The following is a 22,618-nucleotide window of genomic DNA, read 5'->3' as shown; positions in this document are numbered from 1 at the left end:
ACTTCTTTGGTTGCTTCTACATTTTAGCTATTATGAATAAGGCTGCTGTGTGTATGGGTGTACAAATACCTTTTTCATTTTTTGCTCTATTTTTTATACACCTGAAACTAATATGTCAACTATACTTCGATTAAAGGTTTTAAAATGCAAATATCTTTGAGACCCTGCTTTCAGTTATTTTGGGTATATACCCAGAATTGCTGGATCGTATAGTAATTCTATGCCAAATTTTTTTGAGAAAGTACCATACTATTTTCCGTAACAGCTGCACCATTTTATGTTCTCACTAACAATGTACAAATATTCCATTTTCTCCATATGATCATCAACACTAGTTATTTTCTGTACCCCCCCTTTTTTTGACAGTCGTCATCCTAATGAGTGTGGAATGGTATCTTATTGTGATTTTGATTTGTGTTTCCCTAATGATTAGTGATATTGAGCATTTTTTCATTTGCTTGTTGACTATTTCTATATCTTCTTTGGAGGAATATCTATTCAGGTCTTTTGCCCATTTTTTAAATCAAATTGGTTTTTTGTTGTTGAGTTGTCACAGTTCTTTATATATCCTGAATATTAACCCCTAATCAGATACATGAGTTGTAAAGATTTTCTCTCATCCCGTAAGTTGCCTTTTACTCCTCTGATTGGGTTCTTTGATGCACAGAGTTTTCAGATATAGTCTATCTGTTTTTTCTGTTATTATGCTTTTGGTGCAATATCCAAGAAGTTACTGTCAAATCTAGTGTCATGAAACTTTTCCTACAAAAGTATTACACTTTCACTCTTAAATTTAGGTCTTTGATCCATTTTGAGTTAATTTTAATATATGGCATAGGATAAGAATCCAACTTTGTTCTTTTGCATTTGGATATCCAGTTTTCCCAGCACCATTTGTTGAAAAGACTATCATTTTTGCATTGAAAGGCCTTGGTACCCCTGGTGAAAATCATTTGACCATATGAGTAAAAGTTTATTTCTGGACCTTGTTATATTCCATTGGTCTATATTTCTGTCTTCGTGTCAGTACCACACTGTTTTGATTACTGTGGCTTTGTAATACGTTTTGAAGCTAGGAAGTATGAGATCCAACCTTGTTCTTTTTCAAGATTGTTTTGGCTATTCAGAGTCCCTTGAGGTTCCATCTGAATTTTACAATGGATTTTTCTATTTCTGCAAAAAATGCCATTGAGAATTTGATGGGAATTGTATGAAATCTATAAACTACATTGGGTACTATTAACATCTCTATATTAAGTCTTCCCATTGAATGTCTTTCCATTTATTTGTGTCTTCTTTGATTTCAGCCACATTTTGGTAGTTTTCAGTGTACAAGCTTTTTGCCTACTTGGTTATGTTTATTTCTAAGTTTTATTCCTTTGGTGCTATTGTAAATTGAATTATTTTCTTAATTTCTTTTCTGGATTGTTCATTGTTAGTATATAGAAATGAAACTAATTTGTGTCTTGAGTTTATATTCTGTAACTGTACTGAATTTATTTATTCTAACGTTTTTGTGTATGTGTGTGGCATCTTTAGAGTTTTCCACATATGAGATTGTGTCCTTTGTAAACAGATCATTTTATTTCTTCCTTTCCTATTTGGATGGTTTTTATTTCTTTTTCTTTTTTGCCTAACTGCACTTGCTAGGATTTCTAGTACTACATGAAGTAGAAATGGCAAGAGTGGGGCATTCTTGTCTTGTTCCTGATCATAGAGGAAAAGCATTCACCACTCCACCATTGACTATGCTGTTACCTGTGTGTTCCATATACAACCTTTACTGTGTTGAGATAGTTTTCTTCTATCTTCTGTTCCTAGTTTGTCAAGTCTTTTCTCTAATGGTTTTATAATTTTTAACAGTTTACTGCATGTCTCTCAAGTGTCTTTTATTCTGTAGATACTCACTCAATCTTTTTTTGCCTTACCTTGTGCATTTTTGTTGAAGTAACCAGACCCTTGGTCCTGTACACTTCCTGGGAGTCTGGATTTTCTTCATTACATCCCCATTGTGTTCCTTTGTCACATATTTTTTGCCCCCCCCCCCCGTATTTCCTACAGATTAGGAGCTAGATCCAGAAGCTTAATGAGATTGAGGTTTGATTTTTTTTTTTTTTTTTGTAGAAAGATCAAGACTTCGTAGATGGTATATCCTTCTACTAAGAGGTGCATAATGTCTGGTTGCTGTCATGTGTAAAACTTCAGTATTCTGGTTAGACAGTCTCCTTTAGCGATCCCTTATAGGATGTTAGATTTTCTCAAATATCTCTTCTTGAATAGCTCTCCAGTATTATTGAAGATGCTTGATTAAGGCCTCCTGGTCACTTCTAGTGAACAGAGAGGTAACTGAGTAACCTGGCAGGTGATGCATTTCTTTATTATCTTTTCAGTTGCATGGTGAATTTTACTTTATTAGTCATAGTTTCAAGCCAGTGAACTAATGTGGTTAATCCATCGATGTCCTTGAGGCTTGGCAGCTAATTTTAAAGGTAAATCCAACAGTCCTCCTTAAGGCTTGAGTTTAGCCTTAGGCATTTTCTCTGCAGGTGGTTTCCTTGCAAATCTCAGTGTAAGAGTAATATTTAACAGAGGTTTATGTATAACGTGTGTACAATGTTATCTTGACTTAGAAGTAATTAACTATTTACATTAGGGAAAGAATGCCCATCATGGAACTGAGGAATGGAATACATTTCCCAGGAGTCAGTCCGATAATTGATTCGGAGTTGCTGTTTGTGGAAGAACTGATACCAGAAGGCCCTACTTTTCTTTCTTACTATGGTAGCTAATAATGATATATTATGTTGATATTCTTAAAGTGCTTCCACAATTTATCCTTTAACCCTACCACAAACAAGAACTCTCTAAGATTCCTGAAATGCTGGAGCACAGCATCATTTTGTGAGCATTGAGCATTTTAGGGACTATATACATTGAAAGTACTAAATTTGTAATGTACCCTAGTAATTACTGATTATTGCCATATATCACTACAGCCACTTGTTAATGATGGGCAGGGTCAAGATTTTGACAAGATGTATTCTCCCAAGTCAGTCACTAATTAGCTATAAACAATGGACTTGGACTATGCTTACTCATGAAGTCTGACCTTTCGATGGTTAATGGTATAGGCTAATAGGTATTTGTGACTAACTCAGGATCACACTGCTTGGCTATGCAAGTGATCTGTGTGGGTTGGTTTGTTTTTTTGTTTTTTTTTTTAAGAACACCTGTAAGTTTCAACTGAATTGGTGCAGTGCCTTGATCCTATCTGAATGACACGACCTCCTACGAAGCTCCTAGATCTTCAGCGTATGAAACATCTTTTGCTGGTTTCCTAGTGGTGGGTCATCTCTCCTTGTGATAAGAACCAGCTTTGTACCAAAAAGCTTGGTTGCTATTTTTTGTGAGAATAAAAGGTTGCTATTTTTTGTGAGAATATTTTTTTGTGACTCTCCTCCTGGGAGTCATAACACTGAGTGTTAAAAGTTTAGCTTCTGTGCAAATCAGCTTCACTGATGACTGTGCTCTTAAAAACATGGTCATCTCAAAAATATTGGCATGGGAATTTATGGTTACCCTTATCATTAAATAGCCTGAAATTCACATTCGATTTGAATGTAGAACATTAATGCATCTTTTTGTAGTGGAACATGGAGTCCCACGTCTGGACTGACTGGCAGCTATCGGTGTAGCAGTGACAGGAATGGTAGAGATAACACCACCACTACCAGTAGTAGTGGCCCCAACAGCAGCTTCCTGTTTGCCAGGCCCTGTGTTCAGAATTTTAAATTACCATATTTAACCTTTAACACACACCGGTTTTATTCCCATTTTATTGTTGAAGGACGTGAGGCTCAGAGGTGAAGTAACCGAACTTGACCACCATACAGCTAGTCAGTGGCAAAGCTTAGAATCCCAGTCTAAACTCTGTGACTGCAAAACTTGTGTTTTGACCGTTATGAGAGTGTGCATTTCTGATGCTCTTCTGCCCTTTCGTGCAAGAGTTTTTGCCCACAGGTTATGAACAAGATTATTATAGAAAAAACTCCTTTGATTTCTGTGCCATGTAGTGAAAGAGTTGCCCTGAGAATGCCTTGTGTTAGACCTAGCTGGTATTAGACCTCATTTAGTCAAGAGGTGAGGTGGATGGCGACACTGTAAGCACCGTGAACAAGGCAGCTCCATTACTCGTCATACTCAGAACTCCTTGACTGATGCGTAGAAGCAAATGGAAGAGCCTTGCGAGAGCAACAGTGTCTTCATCTGGTGGTTGAGACTCAGTAACGTCAGATTTCTGAATTGCTCTGGATTGCATATTTAATGACCCTGATAATTGATCAAATGCCATAGCTCATCTTTGAAAACAGGTTGACAAGAGGCCATATCCTAGTCTTCCGATATCCCAGTACCCACATGTATTTAGAGACGCTCCTTTCCTTTATTCAAAACAGATTATAGATTTTCAACATGTGAATTCAAGACTAACAGACACAAATCTCTCTAGAGGCTGAATTTAATGGCATTTCAGCCTTTCTATATACTAATTTTGTCTAGAATTTCTTTTTTTTCTTTTAAGCATTTTCATGACATGAACATCTAGGATAACAGCAGTGATCAAGCTAAAAAAAAATCAAGAAACAGAAAAAAAAAAAAAGACAATGGGCTAGGGATGTGGTTGGTGATTTCAGCATAAGATGATAACAACTCAAGTTTCTGTGGGCATTCTGTGTCCTAAAACAGGAGAAAAAGATCTTGAGGCAGTGAGATAATTAAAGATCACTTGATAAAGGATGAAAGCCTAACAGTTGTTTTAGGCCTGGGTCTGTCCTCAGCAGATTTCATTGTTATTTAATTTTTCAGCTAAATGCTGCTTTCTGTTCTGTAGACCTAATCGTCTTTGACTTAACATGCAACAGCCAGGGGTAGTCTCACATGGCAGCAAGTTCCTTCACTGTATTTTCATGACTTTAAGCAGACATTTGCAATTTAATATCCTATCAAAATAATTTAGGAGCAGAATTAAATTTCAGTTCTCTGTGTGTATGTGGGATGTTGGATGCTGTTTGTTTTGCTTTGGTAAGGAACAGCTTGAGAAGAAGGTCTCCACTCAGTATAATGTCCTGGGCATAATAGCTATAGTAAATTGGCACTGTTTCTTCGTAAAACAAGAAAAAAAGATAAAGCATCTGATTGTATTTTCTCTTTTTGAGCCTCTTCACTGTACTATTCAATTTTTACTAGGGAACGGAATTGCGGAGCACATAATATATTTTGCAGGATGTTGTAATGCATACCACTACTGAATTTAAAAAGTAAATAATTGCATGCTGATCTTATGCTAATCTTATCTACCACAAGAAGTAGATAAGTAAGTCTTTATAAGCAGCTGTTCTAAGAATGGGCTACTCTTTCATCAGGTACAAATTAATCAGGCATTCCTAATATGTTTAATACTATATTATTTAGATAGAATCATTTTAGGACTCAAATGTCTAGTAGGTTTTTGTTTTTTCTTTTCCTAAGCTAGGTATCTAGGCATTTTTTTTTTCACCAATACTGAATGCTAACAACTAACTAAAGATCAAATTTAAATTTTTTCCATTGGAATTATTTGAAATACTCTATTACTGCTTTTCATTCATTTATTATTCTGCCAAACTTTGGAAAAGTTCTGTGCCAGACATATTGTGCTAGGTCCCAAGGATATAGAGATCAGGGTGCAGGGATATGGCTCTGCCCTCCTTAGACAAGAGCACATGCAGCTATGGTACCCAGTGGCCAGTGAGCCAGGCTGGGATGAGTCAGCGATGAGACTCTTAACTGATGAAGGGTGATGACCTCACCATACTAATGTGGGTAACCAACAGAGACTTATTGTTTGCCCTAATTTTTTTAAGGGCCTTGGTGGGAATGTCCATCAGAGCGCCTTCTCTCACTTTTTTTTTAATTTAAATTCAATTTAATTAACATATAGTGTACTATTAGTTTCTACTAGGTAGAACCTAGTAATTCATCAGTTGCAAATAATACCCAGTGCTCATTACTTCAGCTGCCCTCCTTAATGCCCAACACCCAGTTACCCCATCCCCCTCCTACCTCCCCTCCAGCAACCCTCAGTTTGGTCCTATAGTTAAGAGTCTCTCAGGTTGTCTCCCTCTCTGTTTTCCTCTTATTTTATTTTTCCTTCCCTTCCCCTATGTTCATCTGCTTTGTTTCTTAAATTCCACATAGGAGTGAAATCATATGATAATTGTCTTTCTCTGACTTACTTCACTTAGCATAATACACTCTAGTTCCATCCATGCTATTGCAAATGGCAAGATTTCATTCTTTTTGATGGCTGAGTAATATTCCACCATGTATATATACGTGCACACACACACACACACACACACACACACATATATCACATCTTCTTTATCCATTCACCTGTCAATGGACATCTGAAGCACCCTCCTCTTTTATATAAGGCCTCTGCCTAGTCATCTTTTGAAGAAAAGATTCCAGGATAAAAAAAATAGTTTGGAAAACTATAAATTGGTCACATGTTAGGGAGGTAAGAGTCAGACATTTATGGGCCTTTAGTACTTGTTGAAGTGTTTGAATGTTTTCTAAAAGGGATGGGAGAGAGATGTTGTCATGGTGAGAGCCTGGGCATAGAGAGAGCACAGGAAAGGAAACTCTTGAAGATGTCCACAGAGGAGGCACATGGCTGGGCAGGGAAGGGGGGAGGAGTGAATATAAGGAAGGCATGAATTTCAGATCCAAGTGGCAACATGTCATGATTGATTTGATGTGGGGTAAAGTAAGGTTCTTTAAAAGCATGCCAAGGTAGGTTGCCATTCTCCTACAGAAGGAAAACAGTAGGTTTCCAGAGGAACTATGATGAATCCAACTTGTAGCACATTGACTTTCAGATGCTGTATGGGACATCCAGCTAGAAATGGCCCACAGGTAATTGATATGTGGGCCTACAGTTGAGATCTAAGATTTAGTACAAGGGAGTGGGGTGATGATTGAAGCCATGACTGAGGAATGGATAAAATAGTCCCTGAGGCCCATCTCATTTAAGGGTCAATGATGGATACTCAGATTCTAGAAAGATACCTCAAAAATACTGACGATGTTATAGGCATCAGGAAGGAGAAATGTCAAGAAGATACTGAACAACGGTGACAAGTGCCGCAGAGGGTCAAGTTCAGAAAGAAATGGAAACATTTGGCAACAAGGCTTACTTTAATGACATGCTTCTTGGAAGTGGAGGCTAAGTTCTAAATAATTTTTCAAAAGTGATATAACAAAGAGTGGTTTTATAAAAGCAACCATTTTATAACTGCTGCTCTGGAATTTGTTATTGCAAAGCACAAGAAAAGTAAGATTAAGCCAAAGACGTGGTGATTTTAATGTCTCAGTTTTGGTCTAAAAAATGTGGGTTTTTTCTTCCTTTAAATATGCCAAAATAAGCCATCAAGCTATGACTAATTTATTAACTGTTCAATGTTAGCTTTTGTCACATTTGACTTGTATCAGACATATTTGAAAAATCTGAAAGTATTAAAAGATTTTTATAAAATAAATTTAACCTCAATATGAGAACTCCAGTCTAAGCAAACCTATGAGCGCGGTTATCTATTTGCTCTTCTGCTAGTTTCCTCTTGGGTAAAGCACTTTGGGTGAGGCGGCTGTGCCCTCTGCCAGCCCTGTACCGCGGGCAAAGCACAGCACTGCTGCGACTCTGTTTCCCTGTCTCTCCAATCACGAGGGGGTGTACTTTCAAACTACAGATTCATGGTACATTATTGGGCCATGAAATGGAAAATTATCAGCGTGCACGCCACACAGTGGCTAACGTCTTGTTTTGATAAATTTACATTTCAGCTCTTTTTGTGGGAGAGACAGAGAGAGAGAGAAAGAGGGAAGGTGGGAGAGGAAGAAAAAAGGAGAGAGAGAATACCAGATTATCACGTAGAATGTATTTTTGACCATGGATTGTGGTTTTAAAACATTTGGGAAACAGTGTTCTCAACTAGAGCCCCTTCCTATTCTAAAATTCTCACATTCCAGTTCACTGTCAAACTGTTCTTTCCGTGTAGTAAATGGTTCATAACAATACTGCGGAGTGGCAGGTATAAAACCTGTTAAGGAATGACAGCTAATAACAAAGGAGAAAAACATGAAAAGGTAAATAAGGCCAACATCTGTGTTGTATTTGACCGCAAGACTGAACAAGCCTTTAAAATTTATTAGTATTCTGACTAGCCAGTCATTACTGTAATTTATGAAGTAAAGTTAAAGTATGCTATAATATTAACAAACAATGGAGTAATTCTTTTGATGGTGGTATAGGTAAGCAACCCTATCAAGGAGAAATCATATTTTTCAAAAGCAACAATACCATGGCACATAAATTCCAGAATTGGCAATTAAATAAATGTGGTGAGTCTCTTCCACCTTGCCACATAAAAAGATTCATTGACCTGGTTATGAGACAAGTCAGTGTATTTTTATTGGCCTGAGCTAGAGGGAGTAAACACCTTAGTCAGGTGTTTTGTTTTAGAAACAGCTGTTTGAACTTCTGGTTATTTCTGCTCTAGGGTATATTTGAGCATTTGCTTTTTCCAGCACACTTTACGGATTTGGAATCCAAGTGAGTGAGCAATTTCCTATAAAACTAAGATTCGGTGAAAGTTTTTCTTTGTTTGTGAACTATTTTTAATTCTTCTACAACCTACAAAATTGCATGGATTTTAGGGACAATTTAAAGAATANTTTACGGATTTGGAATCCAAGTGAGTGAGCAATTTCCTATAAAACTAAGATTCGGTGAAAGTTTTTCTTTGTGAACTATTTTTAATTCTTCTACAACCTACAAAATTGCATGGATTTTAGGGACAATTTAAAGAATCTAAGGAATGTGACTCATCAATCAGGAAATCTGAGGGAATGTTTTTATTTGTCCTTCCCTACGCAGCTCTTGAACACTCAGTTCGTCTCTCTGGGGTGTTGGCTTTGCCCCTTTGCTAATCTAACCCCTGACTTTTGACAACCCTGTGTTCTCTGCCTCCTTCCCACTACCGGTCAGCCTTAAGAGAAGGCCAAGGCAAGACAGGAATTGAGACCAACAATGTCATCCTGCCCTGTTTTCCCAAACTCTCAGCCGTCCCTCCTCTGGGACTCCTGAAAGGTAGACCACGGGGGTGCTGGCAGGACGTGAGGCAGTGCTAGAGGAGTGGGCGGTGCGGGGGCGGTGTCGACTCCTCCTCCCTGGCCAGCTGATTGGCCCGTGACAGGCAGCCAACGAGTCACCGCCCCCATCCCTCCATCCCAGGCTCTGACCCTCTGCAAGGTGTATGAACAGGTATGATTGTGTCCGATTAAGAGACGAGATTTTTTTTTAATTGTATGTGAAAACAACGTGCTTATCAGTTAACCGTCTGATTTATTAGATGAGCAAACAGAGAATCAAGGAGGTAGGGACACCAAAGTGGGAGAGCAAAGGTCAGGCCTGGCGCCTGGGTCCAGAGCTCTTCTTCCAGCGCTTCCCGCTCTTTCCCAGAGTACATGAGGAGATGGTACTTGAGGTCAATACCCAAGGGCTTGATAGATGATAGATACGTGGAGAGTAGGGGCAGGAACAGAAAAGTCTTGAGCTTTGGAATGAGCACAGTGTGCTCAGAGGACAATACACAAAACATACAAGGTTCATGTCGGACCGTGTGGATACGCAGAGTGTAGACCAACAATTACGTGACACGTGAAGGCATAATTCTCTAGTTACAACTTCCCTAGTTAAACGATGATACCCGTGGATTCTGTACTCAGTCCATAAGCTTTCTGTAATAATAAAATAATAAAACAAATAACAACAATAACAAAATAGTAATAATAAAATAGTATTTCAGAAATTATTGTTGGAAAATATTTAAAATGCCATACTTGCAAAAGCCAATATTGTTGTTAGAATACCAGTAAAACCTTCAAAAACTCACATTACAGTTTTGTATACTTTACGGACATTTTTTCCTTTCTCACTAATTATGCAGGGTCTTCCCCATGAACCATGTTGTTTCCTGGATTTGATACGTTACCAATACAGTAACACCATAAAACCTGCAAATATTTCCATAGCCCCTAAGTTCATCTCAGTGCCAGTAGATGTCATCAGGATATGGGTTGGATGAGACAGACAGACTGCTCAACACTAGTGTCCAAGGCTTGAAGTTTTGGATGGAAGCCATTGCACATTTCAGAATGCTGTCCCCTTTGCGTGTGGGACTGGCTGTTTGATGATGGGATAGTGTCACATGAATGTCAGGATCAGCTCCCTGAGCTGGGCATGATGCCAGGTGGTCAATGTGGCCATCACTTCTATGAGTATACTCATAGAAATAATGATAGTTATCATCTGGAGTAGAAATAGTATGCATTACCCCTCTGAAATTAGTCTGCATTGTGTCTGTTTTCTGATATTTGTGGCAATGCTTTTAGATACACTTAATGGATTGTGGCATAACATAAACAATGTCTTCTCCAGTCACTGAATTTCTTGCTCCTAAAGCAGACCCATGAAACTAAATTTCCTCTGCTTTATATGCCTAAGTAATCCTTGATTTTATATTTTTGCAATATTTTAAGCAGTGGATTATTTCTTCATTATGCAAAGTACCAACAACATTTAGGTCACTTGTTAAATAAGGCACGGAAGTTCGCACACTGAAGTTTAGATCATGTCGACCAAAAGTGGCTGGAGCCCCAGTCTCCCGATGAGTCTCTTACTCTCAGCCCTTCTTGGCACGGATTCCCTCTTATTGTGACAAAGTATTCCATGAACCTGAAGTGTATATGCTCTTGACCTGAAAAATTCTTCTTTTAGGATCCACCTACATCAGTTTCCCTTGGACTGCGAATGGAAGAAATGATTTTCAACTTGGCAGACACACATCTGTTTTTCAATGACTTAGAAGTAAGTTCGGATTATTTTATATACACACTTCATGGCACGTGTCTGAAAATTGATGAATGGTCTTAAAATACCAATGAGATATTCTTTTGTGGATATATGACTAGAATAATGAGATAAGTTAATTATTGATTATATGGTAATATGTTTGCCTTCACGGTATTTCTGATTTTGCTTTATTTTGCCTGTTGCCTTTCAAGGTTAGATTCCACGTGACCCTTGGTAAGGATTCAAATTTGATGTCAATAATCTTAAATCTTAAACTGTGTTGATATCAGAAGCTTCAGATTCCTCAGCTCCATAATTACTATTGAGCTGGGTTACCTTCTGATTCCAACAAAGTTGTGATACGGGCACACGCTGTCCATGTCAGTCTTCTATCCTGTTGGGTCAGATGCTTGTCTTTCTGGCTGGCCCAATAGTGTAACGTTTTAGTCAGGCCTCTGCTCTTTGGGTTGCTGGGATTTCTTATGTCCAACTGCTGATGATTTTATTTGCTCAATATAATTCCGGGGTAAACTTTTGTAAGATGGTTAATTAATTATGTTACAGGCACTGTCAAACATGGTGATCTCCATTAGCAGCATTCTCGAGGACGTTGTTTCTCATCTCTCCATTATGAGAACGCACGACTATCACTACATTTCACTCTCTAATAGAGACAGTTGTTTATTTAAATCCTGCTGTTAAGCAAGCTTGTGGTAGGGCTGCCAACAGGCATTAATCACCAAGTTGTTGTTTGGGTAGATTTTATAAATGTATGTTATTTCAGACAGGAGAAGAATCTGAAAGATTCAAATAGAACTTTTACTGATCAAAGTTAATTGGCAGCAATTGGCCTTTAAATATTTCCTGATGTTTCCCTTTTCAAAATCAAGCAAAACACACCTTATTTAATAGATGAGCCAAAATCATTTGAAAAATGCCCAGTGTGTGACAGAACTTAAATGCGGTTTGTTCAACATCTGTCCTGTATTTGGATTTCTTTTCATCTGCAATGAAACTACTCATAGATGAATTGGCAACTTCCAGTGCAATAAAATTATTTAAATGTGCTTCATTTTTTTTTCCATTCCTTAGTGAAATATTTATTTTTACACTTAGGGTAAAATGCAATTTTTTTTTTTTTTTGCATTTTAAAGTGTTTGCTTTTCTTAAGGAAATTACATGTAAGGCATTACTCTTTTTTAAGGTAGAAATATTCCAAGTGAGTGACAAGTTCAGAGTTGCCTTTAGAAGAGCTTAATAATCATTTTTATTTTCAAAAGCTGTTTCTGATTTATGGTTGTGATTCACTTCATAAGAGAACAGCACAAAAAAAATTCCATATTTTACAAGCATGTTAAAATTCCTTCCCCAAGTTTCCATTTGTTTCTAATGATACACACTAGGCTGATATTTTGTCTTGGGTATAACCTTGTTACTCTTACTGATGTTAATAGGTGTTAATAGCACCCATCAAGAAGAAATTAGCAATAATTTGCTATTGCTTTTAAATTCTACTTTCTTACGAATGCCAAAGCTCGTCCATGCAGTGCCAAAACTATGTGGTGAAAAGTGAGAAGTTAGGCAAAGTAATAATTCGGTATAACCTAGACCAAAAAACTGCCAAACTTGGTCTTGATATAATATAACTGGACTTTTATTTGTTTACGGACATTATTTGCAGTGAACTATCTACGGAAAGTGAAATAATACATATTGAAAGTTCTAGCTTAGGGATGTGGGGGATATAGTTTTTCCATAAACCCAGATTAAAACAGAAAGAAAATGAAGAAGTAGGGGGGTCTGTGCAGTCATAAAATATCCGATCCTGTTCTTGGCATAAGGACTTTTCCTTATGTAAAATAGAGAAGAGAATAAACCAAATATAAAAATCAATAGTAGAAACATTATTTAGGCTTATAACCTTACAAAAGTTGATTTTATTTTAAAACTCATGAATAATATAAAGGTGTCAGCGAAAGTATCAATGAAAGATCCATGTAGCCTCTGTCTTTGAAAATTGTTTACTTGCTCTAGATTTGCGCAATATTTTAAAAATAAATTGGTTCTTATTTCAATCTTTCATTTTATATTTTTCTAATGCAACAAACCTGGGACTGGTCATTGCAAATTTTAGCTTCTTTCAAAATAAAATGCAAAATTATTTCCTGGGAAAAATAAATGTATTGGCATTATATTCCCAAGAAAACCAAAATTATCTCATCAGGCAGAAATGGTGTGGTAATGCTTGATTTCACACTCTGATAAGCAATGCGCTGTGCTGGGGGACATGGATATTTTAATATATTTAAAGTGCATGTTTTTAGCTTTTTAAGATCTCTGATACAAGTAATTTCAAGGAGATTAATGATCTATTGGTTAGCTTAAAGTGTGATTTCTGAACTCCAATTGTTGACATTTGGCCTCGTTTCCTTTCAAAATGTTAACTTTTTGCCAGCCACCCCTCTGTATAATTTGGTTAATTCACAGTTCTGGCTTGTAAGAGATTCTGAATAATGAAACACACTACATGAGCGGCTCTCAGTAACAGTTCTTGTATTATCTTGTATTATATGCTTGAAATCATTATTAGAATATTATTTAGGAAATTTAGGATATCATTTTTAAAGTAATTTAGAAATATCTTAGTTGTATTTTAAAAATAAAGTTAATCATTTTGGGTTCTAAAAGTTTTATTTCTCACCTATCATTTAGTAACGTTTTTTAATAAAAGCAATCACAATTTAAGTTAGTTGTGTTGACACTCCCGGGGGGAGGAAATAAAAAGGAGAAATTGGGGGTTTTTTGTACCATTAAAAATATTTGACATGTTAAGAAACATGAGTGACAGGGAGACATAATTATCAAAGGAAATATCTTCCGCCACCAGAGAAGGGTTTAGACTTTAGTTCCATAGCGTACTTCTGGCTTTCCTATTTCTAAGTCTGACTAACGTCCTGAGGATCATTTTACCAAAAGGTCTCTGTATGCAATACGATGGTGCTTATATGGAAGTCATTTTTTATGAATGACAGTATGGAACTAGAGGTGGTTTTTTTCCCCCCTCAACTTCTTTAGTAAAGTATGAATCTTTCTGAGTGAATGGAGAAAGAGTTCTTTCTGTTGGGTTTTTATTGAAAGGCAACCTGCAAACAGAGTGAGGAAAGGACTTTCATGTACGATAATGTTTCTGTTTAACTTGCCCTTGGTCAGTTCTCCTGCTAGAGTTTTTCACAGTTAAGGAAAATATCTCATCAAGATGGATATAAGTAAATAAAAATAAGGTGCAAGCGTATGTTGAATTTTCTCTGTCTGTAAGGTGTTAAGTCGTATCATTTCACTGGCGGTACGGTTGCCTTCTTCTAGCCTCTGCTCTCAGTCCACACTCCCCAGCTGCAGGGATCCGGGTTGGGGGGTAGCAGGAACACTCCCCACCCTCCGTCTTCCTGTGCAGGTGTTGTACACACTACATTCACCTGGCTAAGTGTGAAGCTACGTTGGCGCATTCTCCTTCTCCTAGTGTGTTGCGTAGTTGGGACAGACCAGAGGAGTCCTTGGTGTCAGTATTCACATGAATATTTCAGTCCTTTCTTGGCCCTTTTCTAGATAGACTTCTGTCCCAGATCTGATTTTTAAGCACCTGCTCTTGGTAGCCTCTTGTTTTCACCTTTCCTACTAAGAAAAGGCTTGGGATAGAAGGTTCTGGTGTCAGTTGAGGCTAGCTTGCGTTTGGTGAGTCAAAGGCCACAGAAAGGAGCTGGAAATAGTCTCTAAATGCTATGGTTTAAAGGAAGGCAGCTGTAATTATTTTTCTTTTCTTTTTTTTTTTTAAGATTTTATTTATTTATTTGAGAGAGAGAGAGACAGCACAAGCAGGAGCAGAGAGAGAGGGAGACGCAGACTCCCCTGCTGAGTAGGGAGTCTGACGTGGGGCTCAACTCCAGGACCCCAGGATCATGACCTGAGCCAAAGGCAGACACTTAACTGACTGAGCCACCCAGGGGCCCCCATAATGATTTTCTTATAAGGCAAAAAAATTAGTTTACTCCTTGGTTTAATTCAGTTTTTAAAATTGTAATATTTTGTTACTCCAAACCTTAGGTTATCATCTGTTAGTTATTTTAATATATGTTATTTATAAATTTTTATCTAGGAAAAAAATCTGTCTTCAAAGTTTCAGCCTTGCCAATGCTCAGTAGCTTCGATTTCAAGTGATGCGTTCTTGTGATGATTAAATGTTTCCAAAAGTGTAAAGATTTACACTAATTCAGAAGTTGATTTGAGTTGAAAAAAACAATTCACCTAGAAAGTGCCTTATTCTCTGTAAATAAATAGGAAAAAACTCTCGGGCCCATAGTCCAGCTTTTGTGGTGGGTGCTGGAAGCTCTGGTTGTCTGCTGCCAGAGAAAGGGTTTCGTGGGTGCTTACAGAGAGAGGACACTTCAAGAGCTCGAGCTGTTTTCAGTCTCTTCCCCAGGCCAGGCGCAGCTATATGAAAACGTGTGCACACATCAACATTATGTTCCAAACATAAATGTACCCATACACATATACACATACACAAATATGCCGCTTGTGTTCAGCTCTGTACGTAGGCTTTTGTATGCTTATTTTCTTCTTATAAATTTAGTAAACATAGAGGATCACATTTTTTAAACTCCCAGTAGCATCCTTCATAACACCCAAAATATTGCCTTCTCCATTTTGACCATTAAATGAATTAGACTGAATTCTTATCTGTTATCTTAGAATAGAATAGCAATTTCTACTGCCTTCCCCATGAAAGACAATAGAGTTGACTTTGCCTTCCTCTCTTTTAAGACAAGTTGTTTGGCCTTCTCCATTGCCTTGTTGACAAGAGTAACAGCAAAACTCTCCGTTTAGAGGGCAAACTACAGTTTTAAAGTAACGAATGGTTATGAGACATAATAAATGAATATTGAGTTTAACTATGTTGTAATTGGTGGCTGAAAAGCAATATCCATATTTTATTATTACTACTGATGAATGATTTTAAGTGTTCTTCCTATTTCATCGTTTCTTGCAAGATTCTGTCATCTTTTATCTGAAGTAAGAAATAGAAATACAAAAATATATTCAAGGGCTTATTTAATTCTGGGTTTCATCAGAAATGTTAGGAGTCAAAGTATATATAGCTGTTTAACAAAATAAAAGATACTTGCCTTACACTGACAGCCAACATCATACTTAGTAGTGAAATAAAAGAGGCACATTGTCATTACAAAAGGAAAAAAAATAAAAATGCCCTCTGTCAGTGCTATTATTCAGCATTATTCTAGGAGTTTGAGGCACAATAAGACATGAGCTATAACTAATGAAATGAAAGAGATGGAAATGATTGTTTTTTGGCAGAAAATTTGACATACGTAGAAAACTGAAGGGGATCTACTAGAATCGTCTTAGAATTTATGATACACTGCAAAAAAGTGAAGGATTATAGAATTAAATTAAAAAATCAGTAACTTTCTATTATAGCCAGACATGCAAAAATCTTAATTATAATAAATACATTTAATTATAATTTAATTATAATTTTAAAGTAACAGCAGTAACTGTAACACCAAAACAAAAAAAAAGTCGAGAAAAGGAAAAATAAGGAGTAACCTATGCAAGAAGTATTTGCAAGAAATACATGAATAAAACTTTGACATCTTACTGAGCGATCTAAAGAAAGATTTGAAAAAAGGTGTTTTCCTTTCCTTTTCTTTCTTGTAACATGTTATAACAATTTTGTAAAATTGTCCCTAAAGTCCATTTGAAAGGATAAATAGGCAAAAATACCTAGAAGTTTTTGACAAAAAGTAAGAGCATCCAGCTCAACCAAATATTAAATATTTTATAATAATACAGTGATATGAAGATTTGTGTTGGCTTACATTGGCATTGGACTAACTGTGGGGAGAAAAGATCGCTTAGGCACAGCCCTAACTTCTAGAAAACTTCTGTATGTTTTAAATTAATCCAAGCAAATTAATAGTGAAGGAATGGATTATTCAACTTGTATGCAGAAATTAGTCAATTAAAGAGTTAAAATGTAAAAGAATAAAAGAGAAAGTATAGGTAGATCAAAAAAGAGATCTCACGTTACTAAGTAAATTTTTGGGTAGCTGTTTGGCGATAAGCCTCAAGAGCCTAAAAAAACTGCATGCATTTTACATCTAGACTTTTTACTTTTATCAGAGATGAAGGCAAGTGTTTATAATAATAAACATTTCTGAATTACGAAATTCTGATAATGTTTTGTTTCTTCACCCGGGTGCTGGTTACATGGGTATCTCATTTGGGAAAATTTGTTGAGCTGTAATATACATTTTTTCAGTAAAATGTTCATTTTTAAAAAGCACTATTTTGAGGAATAGACACACACATATAATTTGCTGTCAATTCTGTTAAAAAAATTATATGTCCTACATATAATATATTGAACTGCTATTTTTGTAGCAGAGTAGCTGGCCCAATAGAAGACATTCAGTAACTATATATTGAATACAAAATAAATGGAAGGACAAAAAATAAATGGAAGGATACCCTAGAATTTTAACATTGATTATATCTGAAATTTGGGGGTTTATTATTTTCTTTCTTGTGCTTCTCTGTATATTCCAAATTTTCTATAGACTACACTTATTTCTTTTATAATCAGGGTAGAAAACAAATACTGTTTTTGAAAGCCACAGATAAAAGATAAACTATTTTTAATTAATAAAATAAGGAATTAATGTGTCAACTCATTAAGAAAAACATAAGAAAGAAAGAATTCAGTAGAAGAAATGAGCAAAGAACATTGACCAGATTATTTGCAAGAGAAAAGCATTCAAATTGTCCATATACAGAAAGGAAAAATGTTAAGGTTCACTTTGGTAATCTGAAATGTTAGAGGGTAAGTGTTCAACCTGTTGCCCATTATCTCATCAAAGATTTTAAATCAGTAGTAAGATAAATACTTGTGTATATTACTGATAAAGATATAAAGTGGTATAAGTTTTCAGAAAAGCAGTTTGATAGTATGTATTCAGGAACTTAATGTGCTGTTTTTTGTTTTTTTTTCTGGGTTCTCTATTCTGTTCCATTGGTCTATGTGTCTGTTTTTGTGCCAGTACCATGCTGTCTTTGTGATCACAGCTTTGTAGTACAGCTCGAAATCCGGCATTGTGATGCCCCCAGCTTTGTTTTTCCTTTTCAACAGTTCCTTGGCGATTCGGCCTTTTCTGTTTCCATACAAATTTAAGGACTATTTGTTCCAGTTCTTTGAAAAATGTCATCGGTATTTTGATCGGGATAGCATCTTATATGGGAAAGAGTGACAACTGAGAAGAGGGCCTAAGACTGAGTATTAGGCACTCTAACAATCAGAAATAGGACCAAGAAAAAAGAACTTTCGAGAGAGTGTTAAGGAATGGAATAGACAGTGAAGTAGGTGGAAACATGTGGGGTACCACAGAAACCTGGAGAATAGCATTTCAAGAACAAGGGAATGGTGTGCTGGGTCAAATGCCACCAGTGTTGAGTAAGATGAGGGCAGGGAAGTGACTGTTGGATTTGGCAAGAATCTTGGTGGTGATGAGTCTGATAAGCACCATTTCAACGAAGCAGGAAGAAATGAGCCCAATTAGAGTGGTTTATGGAGAACATGAGGGTTGACAAAGTGAAGACAGGAAGGATTGAGAGTTTCCACAGGGATAGAATGCAAAGAAATGGGGCGGTGTGTGGAGGGGATCAAAGGAGGTTATGTAGTTTTTCAGGGGAATACATTTAGGCATGTTGGATGTCAGTGGGAATGATTCAGTAGAAAGGAAAAGATATATGGAGTAGCCAGGAGAAAGAACAACTGTAAGAGTGAAGTCCTTGGGTAGAAGAGAAGTTTGATGGCATCTGGAACACAAGATAAGAAGAAAGGGAGAATTGGCAGGTCCAGATGCCGGCAGGCAGCTGGAGTTTGGCAGTGGTAAGAGGAGGGTGTTCTCACTGTAACAATACTTACAACTCTGTTTTTAGGATTTTCTGTCTACTATTCTCTTTTCCCCCACTAGACAGTCCCTTAAGGGCAGAGACAATGGCTTGGCCACTTGAATCCTAAGCTCCTAACACAGGATTTGGTACATAGAAGGCTCTCAGACGTTTCTTAAATGTTTTCCAAAATTTTCAAATTAATAATGAGCACTCCTGCTTTTATATTTCTTTCTTTATTTGAGAGAGAGAGCGCGTACACTTAAGCTTGCGGGGGGGGGTGCAGAGGGAGAGAGACTCGACCTCACAACCCTGAGGTCATAACTTGAGCCAAAATCAAGAGTCAGACACTTAATCAACTAAGCCACCCAGGCACCCCAGCACCCCTGCTTTTATAATTTGCTGAAGTTAACTTTTTACAAGTAAATGATTAATCATAACCTTAAAAACAATTGAGATTGTCCAAGATGTTACATTTTGATTTCTTTTTCTTATTTTCATACCTTCAAAATTCTAATGCCAAAATACAATATATATGGAAGAGGTATGATTAAAATCACATACAATGCGGTTCCAGTTTAAGGTTTAACAAAAAGGGTATTTATGTCACAAGAAAGATAAAAGATTTTTTACATTAAAAATGTTACAAAATATAATTTCTGTAATAAAAAGAGTTATATCTGAGCAGTGGTATAATACTACCACTAATTGCACAATAAGATTTTTTAATTTTCTACAGTTAATAATTCTTGTAATTAGCAAATGATTGAATTGTAATCAATGACTCAACTAGACTCCAACTTCGACTCAAAGCCCTATATTTATGTGGTTTGTTGTCTTACAGTGCTAGAGGTACCAGCAGTTGAACTCATGAATTCACTTATTCATGGAGGAACCCCTCTGTGCCTCAATTTCCTGTCTGTAAAATTGGATAATGATAGTACGTGCCTCATAGGTCGACGTGAGGATTCAGTGCTTCCATACTGCTAAGTGCATAGAACCAGCACTGGCCCACAGGAAGCACTGAGGAAGTCCAAGCTGCTATTCTTGTTTATGGGTACCTTCTACATGGAGAACCCTGGACAGTAGGGCTATGGAGGAAGAAGAGGGGTGACTTAAGGAGGGGTTAGGGAATGAGATAGTAGCTGGGTTGCTGGCAAAATTCCCATGTAGAACTCCAACAGTAATCACACCAGAAACAACAACAAAATCTGCCAGTGTTTAATTTGCAAATGCATCTGGTTCCAGGCACATCACACAGTCCTTCTCCTGCTCTTTCCTCATGCACAACCCCCTCCCGCCCCCAGTTCCATGACAGGAGTTTCACTGTTAGCAGTTAAATAGCTACTGTATCTGGCTTCCATCATGCTGTGCTGCTCCTTCGTAGAAAATGAGGATGCTGGCTTCATGTCAAGAGGACACGTGTTTCTTTGCTTGTGCTGATAAGTTTTCCTTTCCTTGCCCAGTTCCGGCTGCGTGTTTTGAAGGATGGCTCATGGAACTTGCTGGTAGTCCGCTGTGTGGAGCAGAGCCTGCTGGGTGCGGAGTCTCATCGCCAAGCAGAGCAGCCCCTCCCTGGGGGCACCCCCTCACAGCAGTGGTGCTGCACTGTTGGGCTCAGGGCGCTGGTCCTCCCCTGGTCCAGTAGGGGAGATTGGAAGGCAGGAGGCTTTAGGGAAACTCCTCCCGTCCATCAAAAGGCATTGACTTGGATTCTCCCTCAGCACAGTGAACTCCGTCTCACCGTCTCCAGCTTATGCATGTGGGGAATTGTATTGAAGTGAATTTTGCCCAGAGCCACTTTGGGAAAACTGGGGTCGAAGCAAGGGTTTCCTGCCACAGCTGTCGTTGCAGGAAACCTCTCGAGCTGTGTCTCCACAGCTGACTCTTGCTCTTTAGTGACATAGAGGAGGTGGTAGCATCTTGGTGCTGTCACACATTGATGGCATACAGCAGAGCCCCATAGTGGCATTTTTCTGTAATGTATTCTTTGAAAGCTTTGTTTCTCGCTTGTCTTCCAAATGGTAGCTACTTAAGCAACCTAAAATCTGTTCTGAGAATGTTGGAAGGTCAGTGGGTAGGTAGATAAACAGATAGGCAGGAAGTCAGCAGGTGCACAGACGTGTGCTTGTAAATCCCTGCTGTTGAATCGACAGAAATACTATTTTTTCAGCCCCTGCATTACAGAGAAGAAGAGCTGATATGCTGTCAGCGTATGCATGCTTCCTCCATCCCGGACACTACACGAGGCGTAGAGGAGAAGAGGTGAAATATACTCACTGCCCTCGAGGAGCCCAGATCCTTTGTGCAGACAGAAAAGCAAAAGCACATTCATATCACAGAATGATCTCCCCAGTGATAGGGACAAGTAAGGACATTAGTAGAGTCCAGAGGCGGGGTGGCTCACTCAGGTTGAGGGAGAGGTGGTGGCAAGGCTGTGAGTGTCAGAGAAATGGCTTCCCAAGGAAGGGATCTTGACCTGAGAGCGCATGGCCTTTAGGGACGGAGCTGAATAGGTTTGAAGCACAGAGCGCGTTCCGCGGTTGTGAGGTCAGAGGATAGCAAGGGAGACTGGAGCCAGGTCACGGAAGGAAGGCTCTGAACACTCTGCTAAGGAAGCTGGAGTTCAGTGGAATGCCAGCCATAATGAGTAAAGGCTTTTTAGCATGACTATAGACGTGCGTTGCATCATGAAGTCATAGGTGTCAGATAATCTAGCCGAGAAATCACCAGGGTTTCCTGCAAGAGCAGAGAGAACGGGGCCAAGGATGTGAAAGCTCAGAAACTCGTTTGGAAAGTTTGGGGAATCTATTCAACCACATAGAGGGTGGGGAAGCAAGAATCTCACTTTCTGGCTTGAGTAAGCAGGTAGTGATTTAAAACCCCAGGACAGTTAGCTGGCTTGGGAAGGAAGGTGGTAAATTCGATTTTGAGGTGTTGGACCGGGAGTGTGTGCTGGACAGACAGGTGGAGTCCCGCACGTGGGCTGCACATGGTCGGAGGCTCAGAAGAGAGAGCTGTGCTGGAAGTCATCACCCTTGAAAGCGGTTAAGATTTCCCAGGAAGGAATGGACTGGATAAAAAAGAAAAGTTATCCCAGGTCCCTCTGTTTGTTCGGAAATACAGAATCCGAGAGAGTGGTGAAGATTCCTGAGTCAGAAAATGGAATGACTCCCATAAAGCAAGAGGGTCACTCTAGCTCCCTGATTGTTCACCTGCCCTTGGAACAAACGGTCTTCCTGGCTTTGCCGCAGTGGCTTTATTCTGAAGGTGAAGCTGTGGGGAGGCGGCGTGATCTGGGGAAACAGGGAACGCTGCAGGGATGGAGAGACCTGAGTTCAGTCCTTGCTTGCGACTAATGTGTGACCTTCACACAGTCAACCTGACAAGCCTTGGAGGGGATGTAGGGGCGCTGGGCAGTGGGGAGATAACCGGACCTGGAGCCCCGGCCCCGCACCTGCCGCTTGGGGGAGTTCCCGTCAATAAACAGGAGTACCATCCTTTCTTGAGTAGAAATACCACTTAAGCTTTCATGGAGCTGGCTGGATGGCTGTCGTTTATTTAAAAAACCTGGGAAACTGACCTGTTGGTGTCACATAGGACAGGCTTTTCATTTAGATTCTTGATTTTGACAGGTGCTCGCTAATCTTCAGTCTGGGAGAGAGTCACTATTTTGTAAAGTCAGATTTCACTCAGTTACCT

At 38.3% G+C, this 22,618-nt stretch overlaps 1 protein-coding gene across 14 annotated transcripts in view; it reads left to right on the top strand.

Moving 5' to 3' along the window:
* EYA1 (EYA transcriptional coactivator and phosphatase 1) overlaps nucleotides 1–22,618 on the top strand; it is a 329,699-nt gene that overhangs the window by 267,394 nt on the left and 39,687 nt on the right. For all 14 annotated transcript variants that reach the window (XM_034668180.1, XM_034668178.1, XM_034668179.1 and 11 more), the window contains one exon: nucleotides 10,877–10,966. In XM_034668180.1, the coding sequence (XP_034524071.1) occupies nucleotides 10,877–10,966 (90 nt within the window). The remainder of the gene's footprint in view (nucleotides 1–10,876; nucleotides 10,967–22,618) is intronic.

The sequence above is a fragment of the Ailuropoda melanoleuca genome, chromosome 9, assembly GCF_002007445.2.
Source record: "Ailuropoda melanoleuca isolate Jingjing chromosome 9, ASM200744v2, whole genome shotgun sequence".
Classification (NCBI taxonomy): domain Eukaryota; kingdom Metazoa; phylum Chordata; class Mammalia; order Carnivora; family Ursidae; genus Ailuropoda; species Ailuropoda melanoleuca.
This window is presented reverse-complemented; position numbering and strand designations above follow the sequence as displayed.